The sequence below is a fragment of the Triticum urartu genome, chromosome 3 (assembly GCF_003073215.2).
Source record: "Triticum urartu cultivar G1812 chromosome 3, Tu2.1, whole genome shotgun sequence".
NCBI classification, from domain to species: domain Eukaryota; kingdom Viridiplantae; phylum Streptophyta; class Magnoliopsida; order Poales; family Poaceae; genus Triticum; species Triticum urartu.
In genome coordinates this window covers 11,289,538-11,309,447 of record NC_053024.1, presented here as the reverse complement: position 1 = coordinate 11,309,447, position 19,910 = coordinate 11,289,538, and the positions used below count along the sequence as shown (strand labels likewise).

Sequence of the window (19,910 nt, the reverse complement as noted above, 5' to 3'; positions counted from 1 at the left end):
CGCTTGAGTCACCCATCCAAAAAGATCATAAGGCAGAAGCCTTGAGCGATGAACTATTTGGACTGGGAATGATTCCCTAGATGTTTAGGTCAATGAATCCGAAATCCCATGAGTCACCCATCCTAAAAGTCCAGAATCCATGAGCGATGAACTACTTGGGCCAGGAATGATTCCCTAGATGTTGAGGCCATCGAACCACATAATCTTACCATAATGCGAGGAGGGATTCTAGCTCCCTAGAAAATCAAACCAACATAGCACAACACGGCAACATAATCTCATCAGATATGAATAATCGACTCTGCGAGAACAAAGACCTCTCTGTCTCCAGGGCACAGCCACAAAAGACTTGGAGTAATTTTATTTGCAGAAAGAGTACGATGACTACTAGAGAAGAATATATATAAAGAAAAACCCTGAAGATCACCCACCTCTAAGCGTCAAGATCACATCTCGAGATGAGGGGACTCCACATTCGTGCTGTTAAAGGTACAAATATATTTGTAATTTATTGACTAGTATATGGAGAGTAAAATTGAGAGGTAGAACATGCCACTTTGATTTTCGTGATCTAGCGCGAATGTGTATATCCCTGAAAAAAAAAGGCTGTGAGTAACAATAATGGGAAGCCGTCTACCCCAGTTCTTCGACCCACCTCAATCAGAAAAAAATAAAAAGAAAAAAAAAACCTCCGAGACCTCCCACGCGAGCTCACCGCGGCCTCCTCGACCTCAACTGGTCGCTCCCCGCCGGCGCCGCCGACTCCCGCATCCCGGCCTTCTCCGATCCGGAACGCCCGCCCTAGCCCCGGCAACCACCTTCCTCTCATCAGGCAGCAGAGCGCCAAGTGCTGGCTCCCCTCCTCCACCCCGACGCCCCCGCCTCCGCCGTGTAAGGTCATCACGGACTGGAGCGATTCTGACGCCGTCTTCGTTCGTGCCCGTCTTCGCCGCCAAGATGGAGCTCCGATGCCGCTGGGGCGCCACCAGATGCAACATTTCGCAGGAAGGAGGGCCACGGCGGCTGCCGCCGGTTAGCGAGAGGTCGTCGCTCGCGTCACCACACCGCCCACCCGGCGTGGCGCCGGTCCGGCGGCCGCGACCACATCTTCGTGTACGACGCCCTCCTCGTCGAATGCTTCCTCGATACCCTTCACCTCCGCGAATTTGTATGCCCAGCCCTTCCCATCCCGTCTACTTCCCAAACACGCGCACCATCTGTTCGACGGCATGCCCATACGGATTATTTGCTTCTCTTTTCCTCTGCCGGTGCAGAGTGCTATGATGAAATACTAGACCGATTGTGACGAGACGGGGATAGCCAAGCTCGGCAGCAAGCTCACCAGTCTTTCCCCACTACGCCCTCTTGCTCTCTCGTCCAAGGTCAGATTGATTAACAAGTTTCCGGGATTTTAAGATGATTAGTACTACTTGAGAACGATAGTTGATTGTTCAGATCGAATTTCCAATCAGTTTTCCCTTCCAAGTGAAATGAAATATGCAGCAAAATTAGATGGTGTGTGTGACATGCATCAGGTGCCCTTGCGATCGCTGTGGCCAACCCCACTGACCTTGTCAAACTCAGGCCTCAGTCCGAGGGGAAGCTGGCACCTGGTTTGCCACACCGTTGCACGGACAATGCATGCTTATGTGAAGATTGTTAGGCAGGTCAGTTTCTTCCGCTCTGCACGTTAACTGTGGATTGCTGCATTTCCCAAATAGCTTGCTTCAGATATGTTTGTATCATCTTTAGGAAGGGGTTGCTGCTTTGTGCGGACTGACGTTGGTCTGAATGTTGGACATGAGGCCATCATAAACGCTTCTGAGTTGTTCAGTTATGATCAAGTGAAGCAGGTGTGCTTGTTGTCATGATTTCCTATAATTGGTTGCTTATTCTCTCTTGCTGTCATGATCTCCTATATTTGATTGCTTATCCTCTTGCTGTTTTTTTGCTTATCCTCTTGCTGTTGTGAACTGAATTGTCTATCCTACAGTCATTATCAAACTTCCTGGGTTCAAAGACGACGTCGTCACTCATATCTTCGCTGGTTTGGGTGCTCAATTCTTTGCTGTTCATGTTGGTTCTCCGGTCGACGTGGTGAGATGTCCTCCTCGCTCAGTGGCCAATTATCCATACTCTATCTAGTCTAAAGTATTATTTCGTATACAATCAACTCGAACTAATTATGGTGAGCAATGCTTTTTTGGTGTATTTATCTACTAGATATTCCCTCCTTCGCATAATATAAGATCTTATTACATCCTATTTGTGAAAATTGGATGTGATAAGATCTTATATTATGCGACGGACGGAGTAGTACTCGTGCTCTTCTTCGCCGCAGAGTGCGCATTTTGTGGGAAGGAGGGCAGGTGGCTACTGCCGTCAGTGAGAGGCGAAGTCTGGCAATTGATTTGCTGCGTTATGGGTTTCAAGGTGTTGACTCAACCCCTACCCAAGGGTGCCTCTTATTACTTTGTACCCCCTTTTATAGTTGAAGTTGCTTTTGGTTCATTTCTGTCCTAAAAGGTAACACACCTCTTAGGTTTGCTAGCTCACATCTGTTGTCTCTTTTCCTTTTTCGCCGTTCTGGACTTGACTACACGACCGCCGTGGATCCTCCTCTCCCACTACCTCCTCGTAATGCCCTCCTGTCGGTGCAGACCGCCGACCCTGGCTGCCACGAGTTGAGGGTCTACGTCACTGACCTCCCCCACGCGCCCACCACGGCCTCGTCGACCTTGATTGGTTGCTTCTTGCCGCCGAGTTCCGCATCCGGCCTCCTCTGACCGGGGCCACCTTCCCTAACCCGGCAACGTCCTCATCAGGCCGTAGTAGTACAACACTACCTTTGATGCAGTGTAGTTGGGAAGGCAGCTGCTCATTTTGATGCTTTTGCATGCTCGTTATTGAATGGTTATTGATCAACCTACTGTGTTGTCGATCAAGTTCTTTATTTTGAGTATAGTGTTCTTTATCTACATGACATTCAGTTTTTGCTTGTAGTTCACGGGGTTAATGTTTCTTGTTGTACAGGACTAATGTTCTTGTGCGGGGGATTTGGTTTTTTGAATGTACAGTTACTTAGAGGGTGCATTTAAAGGATGAGAAGGCACGTGTTGATGAACTTTGAAAGATGGTCTCAATTTCCCATGCGGGACTCTATGGGAATACATGGTTAGTGCTCAACTGTAGTATCTATCTGCAAGATACTATTTTGTGCTGGCTTGTATTTTTTAGGCATGACAGAATCTAGATGTTGATGACAAAAGCAGACTCGATTATTCATCTCTATCTGCAAGATACTATTCCCACCTCTATTTTGTTGCTCTTGCTCCTAAGAAAGTAATGCTGTGTTGTAGAAAGTGAGTTTCATGCTCGATTATTTTACTCTTATGTACCAACATAAAGACATGGCTGCTTGCATGAACTGCCAGAATAACAAACAAGTGGTGCATTTTGCTACCAGTTTAATAAAACAGTATGCGTGTGATGGATCTTTTCAACTTTGCTTCCTATTCAATTTGGTGCAGACTTTCTGAGATAATCCAATTCGAACATGTTTATTGTTTGGTTTTGTTTTTCCCTGTGGATTTCAGGATAGGAGGCCAGCTTCGCGGGGGGGCGGGGGGACTGGGGGGGGGGGGGGGGAATCATGACAAGCAAGGTGAGCCTATTCTGTGTAGTTTGTTTCACTGTTTTTTCTCAATATTTGTTTATTTGTAGAGAAATTAGTCAAAGACAAGCTTCAGTGAAGACTGATCTAGAACTGGTAGTACATTTCTGAACATTGTGCAATTTTGGTGATATGTGGGCACTTGACTGAATGTATTGCTTTTGAAATTTATCCAAACATCGTGTCATTGTGCCACTACCTGGTTCCTCATAGAATGTATGTCTGTTTGGGTTGTGCAAATTGCTAGTAGTGGAAGAGCTGTCTTCCGGTTGAACAATGCCAACATTGCATAGTTTTATGTTTTTAGGGCTTTCTCAGTTTCATATGACCTGGAGTTGTCTGATGTCTCTAAATATGTTGATCGCATGAGTTAATAAATTTTACGGATTATACCTAACATATGTGCAGCTTAAATGAAGTAATATAGAATTCGATTCCCCTGCTTGAGAGGTGGTATACTAATCAAACGAGGGTTCAAGGCATCAATTTTTATCATGATTATTTTTCTAACTATGAGGTAATTAGTAGCGTAGCTGTACCAGAACTGGCCCGTAATGTTTCTACTTTCTGCACAAGTGACAATAAGGTTTCTCTTGAAAAGCTAGTACATAAGGCAATCATATATTGGATTTCGGACATAAGCAGTGAATACAGCTGGGAATATAGAGGTGGAACTGACTTGACACTATTTCTTTAGCTGAGGTAGGAACTATGAAGCATGCAACTTGGACAAGAAACAAAAACTTAGTGACGTCTGGTTGCATGTTCTAAAGATGCTCAGTTTCAGCTCTTTGGTGGCCTTGGTTTTAGTGACGTGGCTATCTCTGAGGTCAGGATCTCTGCTTGTGTTGCCATCTTTCTTTCCTCTTCTCATTGATTCATTATGCAATCTTATTATTGTCTATTCTTATATTTTGTTTAAACAAGGTCTCACCTTCGGTGCCCATCCCTCCAACGTCTCCATCTGTGGTGAAACCCCCAGAACCTAGGTATATCCCAAGTACACACTCTGGTTATGTCGCACCATCTCCAGAGACCAACCTAATTGAGCTCATATTTGTGTAGCGACAAGGTGTTTTTTGTTGCTATGTGATATATCTGTGTGATCCACGTGTTTGCTTCTGTTGTTGTGCCATGAGCTGCAAGTGCTCTTCGCAAGACAATGTGACCTACATACCCTGCTCTTCTGGTTCTATCGATGCGTGTTATCCATATGACCTTAGCTATTGTCCTGTAAATTTTGTTACCCCTCATCAAGACTGTATCATGCGTGTGCTTCTTTTGTTGAACATGCGTTCCCCACTTCCATGTTTGGTCTATGAACTAGTTTGCTGTCATTTGGCTGCTTTTCCTGTTCTTCAGTTTAGTATGATGGTGATTCTATCGAATGTTGCTTTTAGTGTGCCATGACTGTAGACGAGGGTATCATGGCCGAGAAGCTTGCAGGACTCAGCAGCCCTCTACAAGATTTGGGGTAAGCAAAGAATAAATATTGCCTCCTATCTTGTCTACAGATTTGGTTTAGCCAGATCACTTCATCTCAAGAAAACAATAGTAGTAGCAAGATCAACTGTACACCATGCAATTAAGATGCAAGTAGCAGATTGAATTCTGAAACACCTAAACAAATGGTGATGATAACCATCTTAATTTGTAGCTTTACACCAAAGAGTGTTTTCTACCTAATGATTCAGTTAAACCTCATTTCTTTTTGCAGTAACTACTATATATGGGGTATATAAACAGGTCATCTGGAAGTGCATGCTTAACCTGCTCTCTAACCTCTAGGTCATCTCCGTCTATTATTGCTAACTGGATTGAGCTGGATCCAAAAGCAGATCTTGCACGTTCTTAAAGCATGACCATGCTTGGCAATATATAGATGATAAATATACACAAAATATGTTGATAGATAAATATTGTATTAATGCATCACAATGATAAATATACACCCAGCCTTTATATATGTTGATAGATAAATGACGTAGTCCACAATGATACCTCTCTTGCTGAACTCCTTTTTAATCGAGAAAATAAAGCAAAAAGGAGTATGTAATTGTTGTAGAACAAAAATGTGACTGATTACAAGACCACCACCATCACCAAAAATCCTATATCCACGGACCCCTCTTTTGAACTAACCTGCCCCCCATGTGCAGCAAAGCTCCCACCATCAAACACTCCTCTGTCTAGTGAGTGGTGCTGAGAGCACATGGCAACTTGATTTGCAGCTACTGGAACTCTTCACACCCCACGGCGCCGATCTCGGTGAAGGCTGCCACGAGGCTTGGCATCATGTTTGTGAGTGCAAGCCTTAACCCAGCCGAGCACGGTCGCTTCCTAGTCGCTTCAATGGCATGGGCATCGTCGACAACATTTCCCTGAAGCCATACATTGCATGTCCTAAGCACAAATTTTCCCCGACGGCGGAAGTGTTCCTTGACGAATTCCTCAAATCCCCGAGGTGGCCGACGTAAAAGGTGCTGCATGGTCCGGAGGGTTAGTAGGTAAGCATTCTCATTGTAGGGCAGCGCATTGCGGCGGCCCTCCGGTTTGCCGACCAGTGTCTCATAGCCGGCCTCGTTGTAGTATGGTTGGTCATTGAGGACGAGGCCCTGGATGGAGACAACGACTTGGAGGAGGCTTGATGTTGCTGACGACCAAACCTCAGTGCCCTCGCCACCGAATGTGTTCAGCAGGCTGAGACACACTGTACCAGACTCGTAGAGGTTGGGATTGAGGCGTAGGCCAAAGGAGTGGTAGTACACTTGCGGTGGGGCATCCGGGTACGACGGAGGTAGCTGCATATCAAAGAAGAAGAGGCCGTGATGATATGGCGTCCCGCTTGCGCCCACCATCACCACCCGAAGCAGATCCATGCGGTCCTCAAACGCTCGCACGTAGATGGTTTCTGCACATTAAATGGTTGGCTATTCATTTGTAACCATGCACATGGACCGTGTATTTTCAGGTGCATTCACATACCTGGTAAGTCGTTCTCCATAATTTTCCATTCCTTTTGCACTGTTTTGGCCCAACTCTTCCCACAACTAGCGCCCTGCATTTCCTTTGAAAGAAAAGAGTATAGATTAAAGTTCTACATTTAGTAAAATTTGTTTAATAATGACTTGTAATATGTTGTGTGGTCATTTACTTATTTTAAGTTATGGAGTTTAGTTTTGCATTAAAAAATGAATGCCATAAGATCGATTCCACCGTTAGACAAACCATATTGTGCATGTAAACATCCCTTACTCTAACCTTAATTACCTCCGTTCTTCATCATTTTCTAACATATATAATTACCTGGTCCGTAGTGTCAAGGTAGTGGTGATCCAGAGGGCTCATCTGCAGTACATTGAAATGTGGAAAGCATGACGATTCATCGCAGCAACAGGTAGCATATGCAGCCTTCGTCCCCCCAGCAAAACCGTGACAAGTCAAATCTACAGCAGCATCGTTGATCCCCATTGCAGCAGCACCACCGATACTATCATCATTTGCGGGCGCGGGTAACTCTGAGCTTGGTGACAACGACGAGGGCCGCCAGTTCATCAGGTATCCTTTACCTCGAGCTACCACGTCACTGGTGAATTGGAGCAAAGACCGGAATGGAAAACCTAAAAGGCTTGTCCTTGACATTGCCGGGCTAACGCTTTCGACATCATTATCTAGATTCTGAAGATCAATTTCCTAAAATAAGATAACACATATAACCACATCAATTGAGGTGTATCCATCCATATAATCATTTATCATAGTATATAGTACTTTGGTGCCTACCAGGAGAAACCAAAATAGTCCCCACCTCATTATTTGTCGAAGTGGACAATGTTTAGAAAGATAGATAAATACCATGTTGGCAGCAACCGGTTCTTCGGGTGCATCATCGATGCCATCGTCCTCTACCCAGTCGCCCATTTCAAGCCATAGCTCCATGTAGTGCTTGTCCTTGACGGCAACGATCTCATGGGGCGATACCTGCAGCACGCCCAAACAAATCAACAAAGTTGAGTCTGTAGATCTAAGAAAGGTACTAGAAACTATCCACGTACCGTTGACATGCTACCATCACCCCACTTGACTTGGATGTGCCCATTAGGAAGTTCAACTACCCGCCCAACCCATGAAAGATCGGCAGGAACGGCATTTTTCTTCTTGTTTCCCGATAACAAGGGTGCACTTTCAGCGTCATTTGTTGATCCCGATGGTAGGATACGAATGACAATATCACCATAGTAAGCAGAGTGGTTAGAGTCCAATTTTAAGTCGTAAGCACTGATGGTTTGGTCGCATTCGACCTCCCTAGCCTCATCTGGGTGCCCTGACGTCTTGAACCATGATACACAAACCGTCTGGTCCTTGTATTGCAGGCTCTTGACGATGCCCACACGCTCTGTTGGTCCAGTTCCAGACGCAACAATGTCATTGTTGACACTAGTAGTTATCACATCATCATGGTCACCAGTACTATCAACGGCAGCACTAATAGGGAGAATGTTGGCGACAACATGTTGTCCCGGGAAGAACTCTTGCTCATTCCAGATCCCAAAGGGGACGACAGTCGCTGAACGTCTGCCATGTTGCCGTGTGCCGTCCTGCCACAACACATCGACGGTGGTGCAGGTGTCGGCGACGACCATAGGAAACTCCACCTCCACATGTCTCATGACTTGTGGTCGTTGCGCCCGTCTATGGCCCTCAAAGACGACCTTCCTTAGCTGCTTCCGATAAAACCTCTCATCCTTCTGCTTGGTGGGTGGTCCCACATGAGAGGTTGATGCTTCACACACCTCTTGGTTGTCTTGTGAGCACGCATTGTATTCCTCTTCCTCGTCCTCGTCCTCGTCCTCCTCCACCACCTCATCATCATCATCACCGTGTTGATCAGGAGCACAAGCTGCATCCTCTTTGGTGGAACTTGTTTCTAGAAAAAAACAACGGTCAGCAAGCCCCCAGCAGCAATTGTACGAGGCGCAGAAGAACGTAAGATCATCTGGGTTCTGGTAGGCTGGAGGAGCGGATGCCTCTACTAGCCCCTTGTCGGTGCCACAATGTCTGGATGCAACCCAGTAGACAAGGACGCCGGACGTCTCCACCTTCATAATGGTGCCTACTTGTCGGTAGGGATGCCAGTAGCCATTAAGCCAGCGAGCATCCTTGAAGAGTGAACAAGCGCCTGTCAAGGTGACATGCTGCCCCTGGTGGAATTGACTATTCATCTGGTGGCGATGCAAGGTCGCCATGGTGCCGATTTCACGCACTCTGGCCAGGTTCGTGGACTCCGCATCGGTGATCCTGCAGATGGCTCCGTCATCAAACAACACATCGACGTCGATCGACACCTCGACGACACGGCCGAGCCACGGCCCGGACACGACAAAGTCGCCAAGGTTGAGACTCCTGACGCGCCGCAGGCTAGACGGGGACACCCCCCTGATGACCTTGGTCGGCACGCCGTTGTTGTCGAGCTTGGCCAGGTTGAGCACGGTGTTGACACCGGTGACAACGCCGATCTGGCCGCCCATGTCAGATGCCGACCCGACCACCTGTCCGGGGTACAGGTGGCTCCTGTCGACCACCTTGATGTCACCGACATTCTTGTACACAACACTGTCATCGATGCGCAAGAGCTTGAACGTGTCGACTGGGAGATAGATGTTGTCCACCTCGCCGTCCGCGAGAACGAGGCCACGGTCGATGAGCATGCGGCCCGATTTCACGAGGTCGAGCAAGTAAAGATTGGGAGATGCCGCCGCGGGGACGACCATCGTAACCGACTTTTCCGGCGAGAGTACGTGCCGATTGCTTTCCGGCCAGAACCTGGTGTCGACTGATCTCGCCGGCCGGAGGCTTGCTAGATCTCGTCCGGCTGGAAACGCACGGTCGTGCGGTATATGTTATGCCACGTACGGATTGGATTAGAATTCCTATAATACTACACGGACAAAAGTACCACGGCCTGCTTAATTAATTCCAACAGATAGATCGCACACTACGGCTCCTGAGTTCCAGCCTTATACGGATGAGATTTTTGTTCCTTATACAAAAGCAGCACATTCTTTTTTCTTTTTAAAAAAGGACAGATCATAGGCGTCTCGGAAGCGTTTGTCTCCTCGTCCCCCGATCAAAAATTCCCACCGCCTCATGCATCGTGCAGCGCCGTCCCATGGCAATGTAGATGGAGAGAAGGAAGTACACTCTTTCCGGAGATGCAGAACCCATCTTAATAGTTTCTTCCCTAGACCTTAGGCGGTCAAAGCAAACTCTCATTCCAGACTTTACCGGTGACCTTATGAATTCGCCTTCCCTCTGCCTTCCGCTCCGGTGAGCGGTGGTGGGGAGGAGAATCCCAATGCCTCTGTTCCGATTAGTATTTTATAGATTACGGTTGTTTAGTCCTTGTCAGTTATAGATGAACAAATTCATGATTAATTCCAGTAAGTACTTTATGACTCTAATAGAAAATAGCATGCAACAATCTAGCATACTAGATGAATAGAAAAAACATGCACAACAACATTGGAATGTAACAACAACTATAGGTAGACACATGAACATATCATGATGGACGTACGGTTCATTAGTTGCTGCGGGATCGGCGTTGTTGGTGACAATGTTGGCGACGATCTATTGCTGACGACGATGATAAGTAGCACCGCCCGACTTGGACGGAAGAGGACCCATGATGACAAACTTGGGTAGTCGCGCAGAGCGCTTCCCAAGAAACCTAATTCATGCTCACCTGATGTAAGTATGCAAGAACGAATTCGGACACCTTCTCTCCCGCACGCCGGTGTTCGGGATAGAGTAGACTATGGTGACGGGGCAAGTTGCAAGATGAGGCAAAACACTAGGTGTTTTCGATGTATCTTTGGCTGCGGCCCGGTAGCAGTACATATAAGAGGACCAGAGGCGGTATTGTGTCGCGATCATGATCTCAAACCGACTTGGATTCTAACTCGTATACTTACCGAACAAGAAATAATTAACTTTTCTGCTAAGACATCAAAAAATAAAATGGAGAGGCGAGCGTGCACGCATGCGATCTCCTTCACACCTCAATAAGTATGGTGTAGAGAACCAACTATATAAAGAGGTCTCTCACTTCCTCAACTTTCAGGGTGGTATTAAACTTTAGAATCACCACTTGCTATTTTATACATGAGCCACTTTGAGATTTCAGAAATTGTTAATGGGTCAAGCCCATTCATTTCTACGGGGTAGGAGAAAACATCAGGGCGGAGGAAGAAAAAAGAAAAGAAGAACAGTGCGCACTTGATGGTTGTTGGAAGTTGATCGTACTGTTAAAAGAAAAAGTGACCGACGGAAGTGAGGATCCTTTCCCCAGCTGATCGACTATAATTATACTGTGCTCAAATGTAATCCTTTGTCAGAGGATTCCAAGTGAAAAAAATCGATCCATCTTTATTATCTTCGCCACCTTTTTTTGAAACAAGGCAAAAGATTTGCCATTTCATTCATTAAAAAGAAGGTTTAGACAGGCCACGAAGTGGCTAGAAATAAAATCTACTCTTGTGGCATTACAATATTTAAATGCTTGGCGCCCGCCAACGCCGAAAGCGAAAATTCCTCTTTTATCTTACTAATGATATGACGACCGTCGTAGGTGCGGCCGTGTTGTGAAAAACTCTAGCATTGCGCTCCGCCCAAATTTCCCAGAAGATTAGCATCATGAGTGAGGCAAGCGCCTTGGGGGATTCGGAACGAAGATATACGTTTCCATTCCACCATTCCAACACCGAGCCCCTCGCTGGCCAAGCAGTAGTATGAATCTGACTCATGCCTAGCCAGTGAAGAATATCGTTCCACACACGAAGGGTGAAATGACATTGGAAAAGTAAGTGCTGCCGTCTCTGGACTTTTCTTGCAAAGAGGGCATAGCCGGCAGTTGGGCCACCCATGCCGAGCAAGGCGATCCGATGTCTAGATTCTATCTTGAAGAACAAGCTAGGCAAAAAATTTGCACCATGGAGGAGCCCACACCTTCCACACCGATAGGACCATTGCCGACGTAGTTAGGCCCTCAAACTGCGCCTTGTAAGCCGAGGAAGCAGAGTACGATCCATCCTTGGTGAACATCCAAATAATGGAATCGCCACACTTTGGCAGAAGATTGAATCCACCTTTTTTTATCTCATTTTGTTTTCAGTACTCAGAAACTGAACGGATTTGACTGAGACATCTGATGATCACCATTGGATGGCCTATACCCGGCCGGCTGTCCATGAATACGTTTGAACCCATGTTTGAATGTGTTCGCGGATATTTGGTGGCATTTGTTTGATGATTTACTAGCAAAAAGGCCCGTGCGTTGCAACGGGAGAAAACAAATACTACACGCTCACTACAAGAAATATGTCAACTTGTGACCACCACTATTGGTCACTGAATGGTCACAAATTTTTATTTGTGACCTTTTTGTGACCAAAAACATAAGGTCAAAAGCTGGCCGTCGTAAACTGACTATAGCGACCTTTCTTCTGGAATGGTCGTAGACGTTTATAACCAAAATACGTCTACTGTGGCGTTTTGGTCACTAGCAACCTCCCCAGGCCACGTAGGCATCCAGCGTGGCAATCTGACGTGGCACAAGATTCAGCCCGGTCCAATTTGATTTTCTACATGGGCCGAGCCCATTTATTGTTTTTTTCTTGCAATTTGGGTAAGCTACACGGGCCAGGCCCTATAGTTCGGCCTTTTTATTTCTGGGTTGTGTTCCTTTTTTTCCTTTTTCAAATGGGTCCCAATTGTCAGGTTCTGATAAGCGGGTCCCAAATGTCTGATTCTGGTTTGTGGAACTTTGTTGTCATGACCATGTTCCTCATATTTCAATATGCCAATAATTAAACAACCAGTATTTAAATCAAAATAGACAGAAAACAAGTGTAACAAGCCGATTCTAATATACAAATGTGATCAATCTGTTACATCAACAAGAAGCAACAATCTGTTACATCAACAAGAAGCAACAATCTATTACATCAACACATACAAATGCGATCACAGTATAACAAACTCTACAGGTGTCTTTTGACAGCTTCAAGTGGCCCTTCATGGCGGCAGGAAGATGGTTCCTATCACCCTTCATGGGCATCAGAGTGATGCAGCTGAACGTGGCAGGGAAAAGGATTACCTGCAAAAGCCAAATTTATACAAGATATCAGCCTTTCAGTCATGCAGAATATCAGAGACACATGCTTCATCACTCCAGGGCATGGAAACGTAAAATGCATTTTTTTACAAAGGGCTTACAATTGCGAATTTACTATCCACAAAATTAAATTAGAAAAAACAAATAAAACAGTGAGGTCCAAAAGATGTCAGCCTTAGTGTTTCTACTTCCTACAAATGACCGAGACCATGCTGTTTCAACCTTTTGTAGAACACACTATTCTCGAACAGTATATATTGAGCATGCTACAGCAGAAGCTTGAATTTATGGTTTCTATACTTCTACATTATACATCCTCAGTAATATAGACCAGTTTGTTAAACTTCAGAGGTTGAGATCAAGGCCTGTCAACTAAATCATATATATGCATTAAAAAACAAGGCCATATGGACCAATGCATCATAATTATCAGTTTAAACATCAGCAAAGGAATTAAGTAAACTATTGTGCTGGATCACTACCATTATTGTTCCATAGAGTTTATGTGTACATTGTCCACTAATTCATGAGGATTGATGCAATGGATGCTGGCTTGGCAACCATAGTAGTTTAGGCACAACAGTGTAAACCCACACAAATGCTACTAATTCCATCATATCAAGGACCATTTTATCAGGTCCATGTGTATACTACTCACTACAAGAAGCAACATGACAGCAGTATCACCATGATCATCAAAAAAAGGAACAGCTTTTCCTCTGCTCAAGCCAGCCTCAAACAACACCATAGCAATCAAATTTTCAAATAATGAACCAAGACATGTCCAGAACAATCCAAAGTTTGTTGTGCACGTGAGATGAGATGAGATGACATGACATGAGCTCACCACACCAAGTCATGTGGTTGGAGGAGTAGGGAGCAGCCATGAGGCCTCGTCATCCACCTGCGGGAGCAGCAACAACTCGTCCAAATCAGATCTAAGCAACCTGCACAAAAAGCAAAACAAATCAAATGAAAGGCAGGAATCACAACGAGACAGGAGAAGGGATTCTATCCCAAGATAGCAACCCGAAAAACAAAAAACATGATTAGGGAGCTGGTACATAAGAAAGGAATTCATGCATGAATGACATATACAACTTAAAAATCAGGATATGAAATATTATTAGAATTGCATATTAGATGGCTGCAAGATAACTGTTGCTTCATATAAAGTAACTAGAATTAGCACCCAACAGCTAGATAGCATATGGTGCAGAAACTAGTTTCAACTAAATGGGTCGTCCAAATTGGAGGGTAACTCACTTCATTATCCAGAACATTATCCAAAAATATAGGAGTGTTGTGCATATCGAGATAAAATCCAAGACCAAGACACTTGGAGAAAGCAACTGATGTAGTAACAAGCTTTGATTGTGCGAAATGCAACAGGTTTGCATAATATGAAGTTTACCAATTATTCCAGAAAACAAGGAAAAATACATGTTGATGTTTCAAGTGCAGAAGAACATAAACCGGTACATATATTGGCCCAGAAAACACTGCTCATCCAAGATGAGAACAGAACATATCTAAGCAAACTAGCAACAATGCACTGTACATGCGTTTGTAGATTAATAAAAAAAAGTATCACAGCCAATAATCCATTCCAGTGCAGTGCACTCTTAATCACCCCTAGTATAATTAGCTAAACTGTGCACACAGTTGTGTTTATATTATGAGCAAGTGTTGGTTCCAACTCAAGCACAAATGTACGCAGAACTGGAGGCCTGCCTTAAGAATCCCAACATTTTAACTACATCACCATTCGCCTCAAAACAGAAAAAGCACACGAAACCCCCACCACACAGCAATCTTAACGTCTTTAGGCAGCAACCAAATTACAGACCAGTTAATTTTTAGGCCAGCAACCAAATTTTCTTCATCCAAATTCATGACATAGAGCAGAGTTGTGTAACAGCTAGCTAACCAGTGGAACTCATGTAGTATTGTTTCTGTTCATTCAGTTAACAATGGCAGAGTAATTTTAGGCAACCTTGAGTACCAAATGACATTGTCTCTTAAAATTTATCTAATACCAGTTAACATATGCATGCAACTGTAAACATGACCACACAGAGCTACTAAACAGGCATGGAATGGGAGAGGCAACGCCAGTTGGTGTGGTCGTCGATGACGAGGCCGGCGGCGGCCGTTGGCGTCGATAGTAGTCAACCCGACATCCTGGTGCTCGAGTGACGACGGATCTGGGAGGGAGAACGGACGAGGTGAGTAAGAGAGCAGAGATTTGGGATTATCCAAATGAGGAGAAGTGGAGGGACTCACCTGAACCGGTGGAGCAAGTGACGAAACTGAACCGGTGGTGCTCCTCCTAGGCCGCCATGGATGATCTGATGCCCGCGGGATCTTCTCCATGGCCGGCCCCTTCCTTCACAAAACCAGATCGAGTCTCTTCACGAACATGCAAGAAAATGGGCGCATGCATCAGATTTAGGGAGGGGGAGGGGGCGAGATGCAGGAGAAGAGAAGGGGAGGAGCAGGGATGCGTACCACTGCCTTGCTCGATCTGGGCCGCGTAGAAGCACGCGTAGGTCATCTCCCGACGCTCGAGCCTGCCCTCCGTCAAGGACCGGGTCAAAGAAGCCCTTGACCTCGACGACGGCGCTGCCGGATCTGGGAGGGAGCACCGTCGATGCTGGCCTAGGGCCACGGGGAAGCGAAGGATCGGCGGGGAGGAGGAGGCGGTTCAGGCGGGGGAAGGCGGGGAACGAGCGCATCGGCGTCGGGGAGGAGGAGGAGGGACGGGTGAGCTGCTGCGGGTGGCCTAATGGGGGATGACCACCGGGCGTCGAGGGAATGGAGCAGGGGAGGGGATGGATCTGGCCGCCGCCATGGCCATGGCCGTGCCATGCGGCTAGGTCTAGGTCATGAGCGAGGGGGGAGCACGGATCCGACCGCAGCCGTGGGAGAGAAGGGAAGGTGAGGGGTTGACGGCGGCCGGGGTTGGGGGAGAGGAAGGAGGATGGTGGCGGCGGCGGCAGGGTGGTTGGGGATCGAGAGATTGAGAAGGAGCGAGAGGGTTGGGAGGTGGCGGCTGTGGGACGAGAGGGGAGAGTGGATCGGGGGAGAGGTGGGGATTCAGAAGTTAAGGTTTGGGTGAGAGGGTAAGGGGGCGCGGGCTGCCATTGGATCCAGAAGCATCCAACGGTGGTTGACGCATGATCCGCGTGATATACCTATGGACCAATCAGAGCGCACCAAATAATTTGAAGATCTTTTGACCATATAAATTGGTCATGATTGATTACATACAAATTTTTCATTCCATTTTTCAATGCTCAAAATGAGTTTTTTGGTGAAAGACATATAAAATATTTGTTTAACGATGTCATATTTTGCACAAGTTTACATCTTAGATTGTCAAACAACATTGACAAAGGGAGTTTTCATTTTCTATGCACAGAAAATTCAATTTCCATTTTCCGAGTGCCCGAAATGAGTTTTTTTGTGAAGGACCTACCATATATTTGTTGCAAAATTGGACCAAATCAATTTTATAAAATACTAGGCCATATTTAATTCACAATTGACCAAATGGTTGGGTGTCAAAAGTTTTGATCCACCTCTGGTGAAAAAGACAAATTCTCGCCGATTCAGCAGGAAGCGAGTCAAATTTGAACTATGGCTGCCTCATAGTTTGCTATTTATTTTTTCTAAAAATCATTTCTAGGTACGAAATTATCTATTTAATCAGAGAAACATAAAAAAACCAAGATTCAAGGACTAGCTAGGAACGGTCAAGCCCGCCGTTTTGACCGCATTTTGAAACGGGCATAAAAAATTCAAAAAAATCAGAAAATTGGAAAACCTTCACATTGTGTCATTATATGTGATCAAATTTCCAGAAAAAATAATAAACTTGTAATACGGCAATTATTTTTAAAATGTGTTCTCAGAAATGAGCTATCATGCGTGAAGATGCATGGCTTTCAAGCCAAATGATCAATCTTATGGCCACATTCATGGCATAGTTTGTTCAAATGATCTCATATTGTGCACAAGGGTGCATATTGGAATGGCAAACAATGTTTCCTAAGGAAATTTTCATTGTCTTTGCACGGAAAATTCATTTTCCATTTTTCGAGTGCCCGAAATGAGGTTTTTTGTGAAGGACCTACCATATATTTGTTGCAAAATTGTACCAAATCATTTTTATAAAATACTAGGACATATTTAATGCACAATTGATAAAATGTTTGGGTGTCAAAAGTTTTGATCCACCTCTCGTGAAAAAGACAAATTTCCGCCGATTCAGGTGGAAGCGGGTCAAATTTGAACTGTAACTACCTCGTAGATTGCTCTTTTATTTTTCAAAAAATCATTTCTAGGTACATAAGTATCTATTTAATCAGAGAAACACCAAAAAAATTCCAAGATTCAACAACTAGCTAGGAACAGTCATTCCCGCCGTTTTGACCGCATTTTGAAACGGGCATAAAAAATTCAAAAAAATCAAAAAATTTGGAAACCTTCGCATTGTGTCATTATATGTGGCCAATTTCCCAGGAAAAATAACAAACTTGTAATACGACAATTATTTTAAAAAAGCGTTCTTAGAAACGAGCTATCACGTATGGAGATTAGTGGCTTTCAAGCCAAATGATCAATCTTATGGCCACATTCATGGCATAGTTCGTTCAAATGATCTCATATTGTGCACAAGGGTGCATATTGGAATTCCAAACAATGTTGCCTAAGGAAGTTTTCATTTTCTTTGCACGGAAAATTCATTTTCCATTTTTCGAGTGCCCGAAATGAGGTTTTTTTGTGAAGGACCTACCATATATTTGTTGCAAATTGTACCAAATCATTTTTATAAAATACTATGACATATTTAATGCACAAATGACAAAATGGTTGGGTGTCAAAAGTTTAGATCCACCTCTGGTGAAAAAGATAAATTCTCGCCGATTCAGCTGGAAGCGGGTCAAATTTGAACTGCAGCTGCCTCATAGTTTGCTATTTATTTTTTCCAAAAATCATTTCTAGGTACATAAGTATCTATTTAATCAGAGAAACACCAAAAAAATTCCAATATTCAACCACTAGCTAGGAACGGTCAAACCCGCCGTTTTGACCACATTTTGAAACGGGCATAAAAAATTCAAAAAAAAATCAAAAATTGGAAAACCTTCGCATTGTGTCATTATATGTGAACAAGTTTCCAGGAAAAATAATAAAATTGTAATAAATTAATTATTTTAAAAAAGTGTTCTCAGAAATGAGCTATCAAGTGTGAAGATTCATGGCTTTCAAGCCAAATGATCAATCTTATGGCCACATTCATGGCATAGTTTGTTCAAATGATCTCATATTGTGCACAAGGATGCATATTGGAATGGCAAACAATGTTGCCTAAGGAAGTTTTCATTTTCGTTGGACGAAAAAACCATTTTCCATTTTTCGAGTGCCCGAAAGGAGGTTTTTTTGTGAAGGAACTACCAAATAATTGTTGCAAAATTGGACCAAATCATTTTTATAAAATACTAGGCCATATTTAATGCACAATTGACAAAATGGTTGGGTGTAAAATGTTTTGATCCACCTCTCGTGAAAAATACAAATTTCCACCGATTCAGTTGGAAGCGGGTCAAATTTGAACTGCAGCTGCCTCATAGTTTGCTATTTATTTTTTCCAAAAATCATTTCTAGTTACATAAGGACCTATTTAATCATAAATACATAGTTTGGTGGCGATACGTCGAGGTTTGGGCGGTGGCCGAGGGCCTCGACTCTAGAGCGCGTAAACTCGCATGCCCGTCACGTGGTCACCGCGTGACCGTAATGTTGCCATGTGTTCTGGGCGGCCTAGGCATGTCTAGTGGGTTGGGCACTCCCCAGGTTGGTTCTAGGAAGAAGATTACAACATAAGATTCTCACGAGGAGACCGATCGATGCTCAAACATGAATTAGCAGCCAAGTGTTTGATTAGCGGTACGGGAAATGCACATGGCCAATGGGCGTGAGTTTTGGCTGAGGATGATCATCTACTAAGGAGAATGTCTTCACAAATTTTTAGCTCAAAAGGAGGATCCTAGGTGGTACTTGCTTTCCAAAGTACCACGTTGGACAAAAATATGAATGTTGAAGCTGGGCTCAAAATAATGAGTGGAGTGAGCGGAAATTTTGTGGAGGATGGTTATTTGGGCATAGGAAAGCATTGTAGAAAATTGATACCATTTGGACATGCGAAAGTAGTACTTCCTTCACAATGCTCTTCTATGGGCAAAAATTTGGGAAAACTAGTGAGAGAGATTGGATGAATGAAATGAGCTCAAAAGTGGTGTAGGTAAGTTACTTAGGTATGGTCATGCGCTGGTAAATTTTCAGATCATTTGGGTAAGCCTAGCTAGTACTTACTTCACAAAGCTTCTCTTGACGTAGAAACTTTGGAAATTTCCCGAGAAAGATTTACTAGGAAAATTGAGCTGAATATTATCATGTGGCAATCATTTGGGTATAGAAGAGTGCCCGAAAAGTTTCAGGGTAATAGGAGGGGTCTATATAACACTTGCTTTGCAACGTGCCAATTTGGCCATAAAATATAAACTGAACCTGGGCTCACATAGATGATTTGACTGAGCTACAATTTGGAGGAGGGTGATAATTTGGGCATATGAAGGAACTGTATAAATTTCATGTAATTTAGAGATATAAAAAAGGTACTTCCTTCACAATGCTTCTAGGTGGACAAAAACTTTGAAAATTTGCCGAGGAAGATTTGCTAGGAAAATGGAGCTGAATTTTGTCATGCGGTAATGATTTGGATAGGAAAGAATGCCCAAAAATTCCGAGGGCAATCAAGAATATATAAATAGCACTTCCTTCATAAAGTGTTGTTGTGAACAGAATAGGAAAATGAATATTGTTGAATTAGTTTTGAACTAGGCAAGGAAGGATTTTTACATATTTGATGAAGATATGCCCCAAAGAATTTATGAGATTTTTTTGGGAATTTTGGGAATGATAGAAATATAGGTTGCTTCACAACCTAGGGCAAAAACTGCCACATGAACATGACACATAGGCAAAACTGATGAG

The 19,910-nt window shown here is 44.3% G+C and overlaps 1 protein-coding gene, 1 long non-coding RNA gene and 1 other non-coding gene across 3 annotated transcripts; 2 read left to right on the top strand and 1 right to left on the bottom strand.

Annotated features, from left to right (window-relative positions):
• The first annotated feature begins 676 nt into the window (after positions 1–676).
• Positions 677–2,229, top strand: LOC125547630. The gene is made up of 4 exons (XR_007300715.1): positions 677–1,168; positions 1,275–1,667; positions 1,753–1,853; positions 1,994–2,229. It is a non-coding gene; the product is annotated as an uncharacterized LOC125547630 (long non-coding RNA).
• Positions 2,230–5,688: 3,459 nt separating this feature from the next.
• Positions 5,689–9,444, bottom strand: LOC125547627 (probable ubiquitin-conjugating enzyme E2 23). Its single transcript, XM_048711447.1, has 5 exons — positions 8,467–9,444; positions 7,729–8,421; positions 7,529–7,654; positions 6,980–7,366; positions 5,689–6,474 (listed from the first exon to the last, which is right to left on the bottom strand). Exons 1-5 carry the CDS (start codon positions 9,442–9,444, stop codon positions 5,905–5,907), a joined length of 2,754 nt encoding a protein of 917 aa, XP_048567404.1. The 3' UTR covers positions 5,689–5,904.
• A 1,555-nt stretch (positions 9,445–10,999) lies between these two features.
• Positions 11,000–11,099, top strand: LOC125549651. Its single transcript, XR_007301426.1, has one exon. It is a non-coding gene; the product is annotated as a small nucleolar RNA Z103 (small nucleolar RNA).
• The last annotated feature ends 8,811 nt before the right edge of the window (positions 11,100–19,910 follow it).